Source organism: Heloderma suspectum, chromosome 6 (genome assembly GCF_057233095.1).
Source record: "Heloderma suspectum isolate Gila_16-S chromosome 6, 16-S_ref, whole genome shotgun sequence".
In the NCBI taxonomy this organism is placed as follows: Eukaryota; Metazoa; Chordata; class Lepidosauria; order Squamata; family Helodermatidae; genus Heloderma; species Heloderma suspectum.
This window is the reverse complement of record NC_139463.1, coordinates 107,987,662-107,998,657: the sequence shown is the minus strand read 5'-3', so window position 1 is coordinate 107,998,657 and position 10,996 is coordinate 107,987,662. Positions and strand designations below refer to the sequence as shown.

At 44.8% G+C, this 10,996-nt stretch overlaps 1 protein-coding gene across 1 annotated transcript; it reads left to right on the top strand.

Moving 5' to 3' along the window:
* Window positions 1-2,222: 2,222 nt before the first annotated feature.
* Window positions 2,223-10,313, top strand: LOC146342360 (vomeronasal type-2 receptor 26-like). The gene is made up of 5 exons (XM_084807822.1): window positions 2,223-2,513; window positions 4,054-4,908; window positions 5,619-5,855; window positions 8,817-8,943; window positions 9,412-10,313. Exons 1-5 carry the CDS (start codon window positions 2,223-2,225, stop codon window positions 10,311-10,313), a joined length of 2,412 nt encoding a protein of 803 aa, XP_084663948.1.
* The last annotated feature ends 683 nt before the right edge of the window (window positions 10,314-10,996 follow it).

Sequence of the window (10,996 nt, the reverse complement as noted above, 5' to 3'; positions counted from 1 at the left end):
AGATTCAGAAAGGAAAAAAGAAAGCAGAGTTTTACACTCAGTTTTATTATTTTAAAAGCTGTAAATGGCTGCATTTAGCTTAAACTAAGACCTTTATGGCCGCAAATGGCATAGCGGACGCCATTTGCGTTTGCAATCAATCAGCCCAGCCAGCGATGCAGCAATAGCGGCCGCATCACTGGTGCTCTGGAGTCAGCTGGCAGGGAGGATCCGGCTGGCGAGGATTCTTCCAGGAGGCCAAGGTAAGTCTTCTGATCTTCCACGCACTCTGGAGGCCAGGGTCTTCTGAATCCAGCCTCATTGGGGTCCGTGGAGGATTTCTCCCCCATCCCTATCGTTAATGTTATTTATTATCCCATCATTGAACAGATGGTTCTTCATCCAGTTGCTTTGTTCCTGAGGTGCTTCTCTGACAATCCAGGGACTGTCATGGACCCTGAGTGTGGAAACAGCTTTTCCTGGTCTTGAAGCCCTCATCAATTCTCCTCATGGGCACCTCCTCTCAGGAAATGGTGCCTCTCCTTGGACACACACTCAGTGCCTGAGAACCAAAACCTTGTACATTATAGCCTAATCAAAACAGGAGCCTGACATGCACAAGGGGGTGATTTGTCCTTCTCCACACCCCATTAGTTTTGCCCCTGAGCTGCTAAGTGTCTGTGGATCCTTTCCCTGCTCTTTTGACAGACCAGACAGCTCCGTCCCTCATAACAGCCATCAAACTGCAGTTTTATTAAAGAGGGTCTCTGTTAACACTGCATTGTGGAGTAAGTGATCTTGGTAATGAACTGAGGGGGGGACTGATTTGGGGGAGGGTTATATTGGGCAGGATATTAATTTGTGGAAATAAATGATGATAGTACATTTGAGGTGAAATGGGAGTCATGGAAGGGCAGGGATGTCTGAGAATTTCATTTCAGTTTGCACATCACTCAAAACGCCCTGTTCATAGCCCTGAATGCAAACAGGAGTGCATGTTCTCTGCAAATGTTCACAGATTCCTGAACTTGTGCTTGCATTCACAAAATGTGCACTTTTTAAAAAAATGCCTGTTTAAAAACAGGAAACTCTTGGTGAATGCACAATTTGAAAAATGCACAACTTCTGAAAAATGCACAACTTTCCCCATTCAAATGAACAACAACAACAAATGGTCGCAAAAAAGAATGGGAACAAGCTAAATCAAGCTTGCAAGCAAAGTTTGGAGAATTTCAGTTTGGGGGCATCCCTGGGTCCTCCATCCCTACGGAAGGGGAATTGAATTGTTTTGAAGAGGAACAGTTTTGGGGTGCAAATGGAAGAATTTGGATTTTGATGGCTTGCCTTTGTAAAATTTAAATTCTAGTAAATCAAAATTTTCATATACGCCTATGAACAGGCATATGCCAATTGTATGCAATAATTTTTCTCTGGGCTTGATCTTCTGGGTACTTAGCAATACCCCTGCAGACAAGCTGGGAGGAAAAGAGAGGTGGATGAGAAAGATTCCCAGTAGTTCACTCACTGGGCAGAAAGAGAGTGGGGCATTGGAAGAGCAAGGTGAGAAAAACTGAAATTTACCCTGCAAATGTGAGCCACATGGATCTAGTCATTTATTTCATTGTATGTTATGCTATATCTGCAAGGAGAGCTTCGGCTATTGGGCAGTACAGAAATGAAAATAAATAAATAAATAAATAAATAAATAAATAAATAAATAAATATTTCAGAGATACATTATATCTTCACAACAATCCAGTATACTGCATTAAGAAAAGAGATTATGGGGGTGTCTCCATGACAATGGAAGGAGAAGGAAGGAGTGGCTTACCCAAATTTTTCATGGAGCCGGTTTTGGTCCGGGCAGGGATCCACGAGTGCTTTGTGCCATTCTAAGTCATCTCACAGAACATACTTCTGGGGGGTGGGAGGCTGGGGTGACTGTCATCTGACTGGCAGGGGCTGCTCAACCAATAAGAGAGGCTTCCCCCGTCCTGGCTCTCCCCCCTTTCTTCTTCCTATTGTTCTGCTGATTATGCTTTATACTGATTTGGATTTTTACTCTGGTTCTATTAGTTATGGATTTCTTTCTGTCTCTGTGTAAGGCTGTGATGAGAAACAATGAATGAATGTTGTTGTTGTTAGGTATTATTACTATAATCTTCCTATTTAGTTAGATGAGTGAATCATAATGCAAGATGCAACATACTTGATTTAAAATTATATAGCCCTTTCATTGCAGCATGATCCCTAAAAACTACCAGCATGTGCTTGCCTTTACTTTTGCCATTCATGAGATCAACAAGAATCCCAAATTTTTACCCAACGCCACACTCGATTCCAAGATTTATGACAGTGCATTTGATCCAGGGCGAAACTGCTGGGCCACTCTGGATCTTCTCTTCCCAGGACAGAGGAATCCCATCAATTATAACTGTGGCAGGAAAGAGAAATTGATGGCTGTCGTTGGAGCACTCACCTCTCAAAACTCCATCCAGATGGCCGACATCTTCAATGCCTACAAGATGCCACAGGTATGTGTTCATGTTAGATTAACGTCAGCACAGGGCAAGCTCCTGCTTGTATCAAAACTGGCTCCCTTCTGATCCTCCTGCCCCTGCTGCTGTAGTGGAGGCACAGCAGTGGGGCAGGAAGATGAGAGGGGGCTGTTGCTCCCCTCTCATCCTCCATTTTGCGCACGGCAGGCAGCTGCTGTGTGTGAGACTTCCCATCTCCTTCCACGGCCTGTGCACAAATGGCTGCTTCTCCCCCTCCTGGGGCCCAGGAAGAGGAGAAGGAGCCCTCACACGCGGTGGCGGTGGTACTTGTGGCAGGTCGCAGAGGTAGAAACTCCTGCTGGTGCTGCCCGCTCCCTGCCGCAACCACCATGCGCAAACCCCTCACACTCTCCTTTCCAGTATTGGGAGGGAGAGCACGAGAGGTTTGCACATGGGGGCGGCAGTGCTGCTGACATTGGCAGGGGCAGTAGTGCGAGTCCCTGCCACTGCCATCCACAGACTACCCCTGGCACCGCTGCTGCCATGTGCAAATGGCTCCTTCTCCCCCTCATCAGCCCTGGGAGGGGGAGAAGGAGCCATTTGTGCGAAGCACCCATTTGCGCACAGGAGCTGTTTGCACACAGCGCATCTGGTGGGGAGCCTGTGGCTTGGCTCACTAAAGCAAGCTGAGCCAGGGTCTCGGGGGGGAGCCATCGAACCCCAAGAGGGCTTGATTTCCCCATGCTGGACACCCCTAAATGGGAATAGCAACACTGAGCTACTCTGCAGGGCTGGAGTAACCCACAGTCAGTTACAGCCATGACTCCTGTAATGTAGATGTAATAATGATGAACTTTATGAGCATTGCAATGCCAGTTAAAAAAAATACTGTTTACAAACTCAGAAAAATATTAATTAAGAGCTGAGTTCGAAAGATCATGAACTGCTGTCCTTCCTCCAACATTTTATTTTGGGGGTGGGGGTAGACACACTACAGAGCTACACTAAAAGCCTGGATTTCTGCATTGATCTTTTGAGGCAGTAATCACTTTTCCACAAGGAAAGACCCACCAAAAGGCTTTCCAATGAACCAGGAAGTTAATTCTGCAGACAGAGGGTGTGTCAGACGCTGCTATGACTTCATTCATTTGCTCAAACCGATGAAAGGTGGGAGGTGCTATATTTGCTTACAAACCAAATGGGCAGAGTGTCTATGCATATCTCAGGTTCTACAAGAGCAAGAGGCTTGCTTTTTAAAAACATGAAAGCTGGGAATCTGGAGATAATGGGTCATTGGGGTGGGCGGCGACTGCCCCCCATTGGCCCTTCCTGTGGATGCCCATGAAAGCTAGTTGCTTCAACATCCTGTTTAGAATCTACTTGCAGCCTGAGTATTGATAACACCAGGTGAGTTTGCTAGGAAATTTAAGATTAGACCGTTAGAGACCACAATGTTTAAGAGTAGAGTATATTGAATGAGGTTGAGATGTTGGCAAATGTTTGGATGGAGTCAGTTTGGGTCAAGAACGACGTGATGGTTTTCTCCATCCTGAAGGTATCGTATCATTCCTATTAGCTCAGCTATGGCGCCTTTGATCCAGCACTGAGGGACAAAACTCGCTTTCCTTCTTTCTACCGGATGGTCCCAAGTGAAGGTCCTCAGTATGTCGGGATTGTTGGGCTACTCAAGCATTTCGGATGGAACTGGATCGGCATCATTGTTTCAGAGGATGACAGTGGGGAAACCTTCTTCCGAACGCTGAGACCAAGGCTCTTGGAGAACAATCTTTGCGTTGCTTGGATGCACATGATCCCAACAGTAACAGCATTTTTACCAGATGAAATACTTCAAAAAAAATTGGGACCAATTCAATCAACTCTCACACTGAGTGAAATCAATGTGATTCTTGTGTATGGAGACAGTCAGTCTCTGGAAGCTTTACGGCTAGTTTTATACTCCAAGGAAATTGGTTATATGAATCCAACAGAGAGAGTGTGGATCACAACAGCTGAATGGGATTTCACTGCTTTAGTACCTGGGGGGAAATTCACCACTAAATCTTTCAATGGCACCTTGTCCTTCACCCTCCATACAAACGTGGTGCCAGGATTTCAAGATTTTGTGGAGAGGATCAATCCTTTCCAGTCCACTTTTTATTTCATCCATCAATTCTGGTCCAGTGCGTTTATCTGTTCCTTCCCTATGTATAACCTTTATGTCGCAAACAAGAGAAACTGCACTGGGAAGGAGAAGCTGGGGAGCCTCCCTGGATCTGTGTTTGAAACAGGGATGTCTGGCCAGAGCTACAATATCTACAATGCGGTCGATGCTGTAGCACATGCTCTCCATGCCGTGGATTCATCAAGAGACACGTACAAAACAGTCGGAGATGGAAGAACATGGGATCTCCAGAAACTTCAGCCATGGCAGGTAGTTGCACCTCCAGGACTGAAATGGCAAAACATTATAATATACCATACCAGAATTAACTCGAAATATAAGAAAAGCAAAATCGTAGATAAATCAACAGTAGAAAAGGGACAACCACATTGGCAGACTTATTTTCTTAGACCATGACTGAAAAAGAATGTTCAGCCCCTTTGAAACCAATGAAAGCTGTGTTCTGGCTGGAAGCGGCTGTCGCAGTCAGTAGGTTTCTGATATAAGCTGTGCTTGTATGTCCATTATGGACTTGCACAGTCATGTCCAGAAAGTGAACCTGTTGTGTGGACTGGCTGAGATTTTGTCGTAAACAGTGCTTTTGCTGATTACCTCAGTTTGGGCAGGGGGCAGGAAGCATTGTATGCAAAACCCCAATCCAGGGTCACAACCCTCTGAAGGAGTCCATTCAGAATTCCTATTGTAGCATGTTAGGATTCTTGTTTTCTACATTGTGGAGACCAGAGGTGTTCTGGGAGTTAGTCGGTTTGTGTTGGTGCTCTGATTAATCTTAGTTGACATCTTTCTTCCTACTTTAGACAGACATTTTAAAATGTTGGGAAATGACAAATGCTTAGATTCATTTTTGGAGGTAATGATTCAGTGGCTAATATGTAGTGAAAGTCAGGTTTGCATAGCAGTGATATTAACCAGTTCCTTGCCGTTTGACCCCATTCATTTCTTTTTCTCCTTCCTTTTAGCTTCACTGGTTTCTGAGAAACATCCATTTTAACAACAGTGCTGGTGAAGAAATATTTTTCAATGATAATGGGGACCTGGCAGGGGGATATGATCTCATCAACTTGGTCACCTTCCCCAACGAATCCTTTCAGAGAGTCCAAGTTGGAAGGATGGACCCCCAGGCTCCTGCAGGGAAAGAGTTCATTGTGAATGGAAGTGCTATTATGTGGAATCATAAATTCAGTCAGGTAAGCACAGTGATCAACATCACCACCATATTTTATGCACAGACTCTGGATATTGGCATCAGGATCTTCTGTACTGGGATTTAGCAGCAAAACATGGTGTCAAGGTTCCTCTTACGACCTGGACCCACGGAGCAACTCCTTCAGGATCTCTTGCCTCCTTAAGAGGCCCACCTTCCTTCTTCGCAACTTCCCTTTCCCAGCAACATGGGGTTTAGGCTGTAGACGTGGGGTGACTGACACTCTAGAACCAGGGTTTAAACACAACAGTTTACTAGTAGATTTAAAGCAAACAAATTACAACTGAAGGTATTTACACAATAGAGCTGAGTGATACAAACGGCATTAAAAGAGAATAAAAGTTGCAAAACACAAGTTCCTTTACCTTAGCTGTACTTAGACTTCTCCAGGCTGCTTCTTCCTGCTCCCTCTTCAGTCTCTGGTCTCCCAGACTCTGCTCTTACTGGCTCCCTCACTCTCTTTTTATACCCCTCCCTCACAACCAAAATTACTGCTTCAAATCTAAAAGTACCCTAACTGTACTTAGACCCTTCTAGGCTGCTTCTTCCTGCTCACTCTTCAGACTCTGCTCTCACTTCAGGCTCTGGCTGTCTCTACCTCTTACTGGCTCTCTCCCTCTTTTTATATACCCTCCACCCTCAAAATCAAAAGTATTGTTTCAAACATGAAGAAAGGAAACTTCAGTGGAGAAATGAAACTGACACCCGACTGGAGAAATGAAACTAGTCCTCTCAGGGTTACCCCTCCCAACAGAAAACCCCAGACCTCTAGGCCTGACCTTTCTTCCTTTAGCCTCTGTAGGCCTCAGACCTTCACACCTGGGCACAGCTAATGTGATGGAGATCAGCTACTCAGCCTCTCCCTGCTGTTCCCCCCTTCCCACTTTTCTTTTGTACATGATCATCAGATGTATTCAATAAGCTTTCCAGGAGGGTGAAATATATGTAGGACAAGGGGTATCAAGATTGTCTACTTCCTGTCTAGGACTGGGCAAATCTGTCTGTTTTGCTTTCTCCATAATTCAGGGTTTGTTTGTTTAAATCTCAAGGTCTTTCTCTCCCAATATGAACTTCATGAATTGTAGTAAACTCTTATCAAAAATGAACTGAAACATAATTCTCACCCATCTACACCCACCAGATTGAATCAGCACAGGTATTCTCAGCATAAAGAGGATCATGACGTGCCTGCTTGCCATATAGCTGTTTAGAGGAGGGATAGGCGAACTCACCAGTTCTGGGCCGATACACCACTTACTGGGCTCCCACCAGCTGCCTACCCCTACTCGCCACACATGGTGAGCCCCTGAGCGGTCCGTGGGCAGGTGGTGAGAGGCTCCTGGCCACCCACTCCCTTATTGACCTGCCATTTTGAGTAAAATTGACAGCTGGGCCTTTTTCGTAAATAACCACTTATGCAAATGGTGGCCATGAAGTGGCCATTTACGCAACATTACAGACGTAAATGGTCCATCAACACCTGTAATGTTGAGTAAATGGCCGCTTTATGGCCACTATTTGCATAGATGGTTATTTACGAAAAAGGCCCAGCTGCCATTTTAACGCAAAATGACAGCTTGGTGAGGGAGCGGGTGGCCACGCACTTGCCTGACTGAGTTGGGCAAGCAAGGGGATCCAAGGACTGGTGTTGGGGGGGGCAAGCCAGTGAAAAATTGCTGAGCTTCAAACCCCCACCAGAACCCCTACCACCCCTAGTTTAAAATGTGGAGAAGAAGAAGGTGGCAACCCAATTAAGTACTAACATGGTTGAAGACATCGAGATTCATATCCAGACTTTTAAGAGCTCAGATCCCTGGGCTTGGCTGGAGAGTTTGTCAGTTTGGGTTCCTCCCCCATTCCATGTTTTAAAAATCTTAAATCCTTTTTGTCCTGAATATGGAGATCTTTGCAAAGTTTGGTAAATTTTTATCAACACTGCACTGAAATGAATTTCTCATCCAACCCTACCCTGTATTTATAGGGATATTTATTTATCCAGAAGGCTAAACAAGTACACTAGCACCTTATTAGGATTTCTTGTGACAAACCTTATGGTATCTTTTAGGAATGTGGATTTTGCTCTGGTAGCTGCTGACATGCCAGTATAAGCTATCTTCATGTAGGCAAGTTACCACTTTTTAAAATCCTCTTTCAAGTTTTTCTGATTTATTTATTTTTTTATTATATTTATGATACTGTAATCTATCCAGCTGACTAATCTAATGATGCAATTCCCAGAGGCTGTACTTTTGCGTTATAGTACCATCTGATTGCACTGCTTTTTTCTCTCTCTCTCTGCACCAATGGGAAATTGGAAATCAATGGTAGCACTGCATGAATCTGATGAAGTGGACTTGTTAGTCTCTCACTCTGTAGAAGGCTTTCTCTTTTTTTAACCACAAGAGACTATCAAGGCTACACTCACTAGAAACTGATGTATGTATTCCTGCTGTTTTTCCTGTTGCTGTAGTCTTCCCAACTTGAGTCCCTCCAGAAGTTTTGTACTTCAGCTCCCATCATCTCTGACCATTGGCTAGAGTGGCTCCAGCTGATTGGAGCTGAAGGTCAAAACATCTGGAAGGACTAAGGTTAGGGAAGGCTGCTCTGGGTGGGCGGTAGTGTGGATTGGGTTAGTCGAATCCTTCCCAACTCCCCAAAAGGGAGTGTAGGAGAATGAGCAGGAATGAAATATCTTAGCTGTTCACCCAGCTGAGACAGTGGACCGGACAAGCAGTCTGTGGCAATGGTAGCAAGAAGCACTTTCATGACTGGTCTGTGGTAAGCGTTGGGCCTTCCTGATGAATAAATGTCTTGCCATATGCCCAAAGATGCTGACCTGACCAAAGTCCTGCAATCTTACCATGTTCTGAAGAAAAAGAGATGTAGCTGAGGACTGCACCTATCAGGAAAAGTTACTTTCATGCCAAATGGCTTTCCTTCTGCTTTCCATTAGACGCTGCCCACTTCCACCTGTGTCGAGAGCTGCCACCCGGGACAGAGCAGGTTTGTCCAGCAGGGGAAGCAAGTGTGTTGCTATGATTGTGTTGCGTGCCCCCAAGGGAGGATTTCCATTCAGATGGGTAAGTGAAGGAATCCCGAATGATTTGAAAATAACCCAGAAGTTTGTATTTCAGGTACATTTTAATTCCTATCATGGTTCTCTAAATAGGAATATATGAGTGTGTTTACTATGAACAGGGGTGGACAAAGGAAGAAGAAACTTTGTTCTATGAGCTCCAGTTAAACAATTCCAGCTAAATATAGGGAATCTTTGTGTTCTTTGGCCACTTACCCATCTGAATTCTAGAGATAATCACACAAAAATCGAAGAGTTTCAGGTTCATATGTATTTTAATTCCTAGCACTTTTCTTGAAATACAAATATATTACTGTGTTGAGTATGAACAGGGCCAGGAAGAGGAAATGCAGACAGAACCATTATCACTGATGCTGAAGAAAGTGGATTTGTTAAATGAGGTCAAATTAAAGGACTGCAGCTAAACACAGAGAATATGTTTTAATATAAAGCTTTTGCTCAACACTTTCAGATGCAGATCAATGTGAGAAGTGCCAAGAAGATCAGTATCCAAACAAGAATCAGGACCAATGTATTCTTAAAGTCATAAGCTACCTATCTTATGAGGAGCCTTTGGGAGCAGTTCTCACTTCCTTGGCTCTTTTCATTTCTGTGATCACACTTTTGGTTTTGTGCACCTTCATTCGTCACCAAAATACACCCATTGTCAAAGCCAACAACTGGAGCATCACCTGTATCTTGGCCTCCTCCCTGTTGCTCTGCTTTCTCTGCTCCTTCTTATTCATTGGCCGGCCTGGGAAGGTGACCTGCCTTCTGAGGCAAACAGTGTTTGGTCTCATCTTCTCCATTGCTGTTGCTTGCGTGTTAGCAAAAACCATCACTGTGGTTTTGGCCTTTGTAGCTATAAAGCCTGGAAACAGGGTGAGGAAATGGGTGGGGAAGAGACTTCCTGTATCAGTAATATTCTCTCTCTCTCTTATTCAAGCTGGCATTTGTTTTGTGTGGCTGGCAACTTCTCCCCCCTTCCCAGAGTTGGACATGCACTCCCAGGTCGATGCGATCCTAGTCCAATGCAATGAAGGCTCAGCCCTCATGTTCTACATTGTCCTGGGCTACATGGGATGTTTGGCCCTCATCAGCTTCACTGTGGCTTTCCTTGCCAGGAAGTTGCCTGATACTTTCAATGAAGCCAAGCTGATCACCTTCAGCATGTTGGTCTTCTGCAGTGTTTGGGTGTCCTTTGTGCCAACCTACCTGAGCACCAAGGGGAAATACATGGTGGCCGTGGAGGTCTTCTCCATCTTGGCCTCCAGTGCTGGCTTACTGGGTTGCATCTTCCTCCCGAAATGCTACATTATTATATTCAGGCCTGAACTGAACACCAAGGAGCAATTAGTCAGGAAAAAAGAATAGTCCCAGCTTGGGGGAGAACTGACATCACCTTTGATTTCAGATTGTCTTTTTCTTGAGCTATTTCCCAACCTGGTGTAACTAAAGTGGGGATAACACTGTTCCCCCACATTTGCAATGCCAGTGGTTTCCTTTGAAGTTGGTGGGGGCATTTTTGGTGATTTTCACAGGTGGTATTCAAACTCTATCCATTTCTGGCTCGTGGTGGCTACCAGTATCTAAGATCCATGTTAAGTGGCCTTGCAGACCAGTTGTCACATGGATTGTTGAGGATTTCAGCATAGAGATGGGAGGATAATTGACAGGGGGGTTGCTTGTTTGGGCTTGAAGTCATCTGTGGCTGATGATTAAGAGGGTTGGGATTTGTGGGCTGGTTTAGTTTCGTGTCTATGAAACTGAGGTACAAATCAAGGAATATCTGGTTTGGACCTTCCTTCTGCCATGAACTCACAAGGTCACCTTAGGCAAGCCACTCTTGCTTAGCCTCCATCTCCCCCCCCCCCTTCCATCGGCAGTATGCGGGATAACAATACTGACATAGCTTGTATATGGTTGTTGACTTGTTGTAAGGATTACAACTAGGTCATTCACACAGAACACTTTGAACCCCTAAAAGCTGTGCAAATGTCATGTATTACTGTTAAGGTCAGCGGAATGCCATGAGTTCCTTCCCAATACTGTGGGGA

Bases quoted from the DNA above. Each gene is read 5' to 3' on its own strand.
- LOC146342360 (XM_084807822.1), top strand. From the start codon at position 2,223: ATGATCCCTAAAAACTACCAGCATGTGCTTGCCTTTACTTTTGCCATT. The intron at 2,514-4,053 runs GTATGTGTTCAT...CATTCCTATTAG, and splicing joins ATGCCTACAAGATGCCACAG to CTCAGCTATGGCGCCTTTGA. The intron at 4,909-5,618 runs GTAGTTGCACCT...CCTTCCTTTTAG, and splicing joins AGAAACTTCAGCCATGGCAG to CTTCACTGGTTTCTGAGAAA.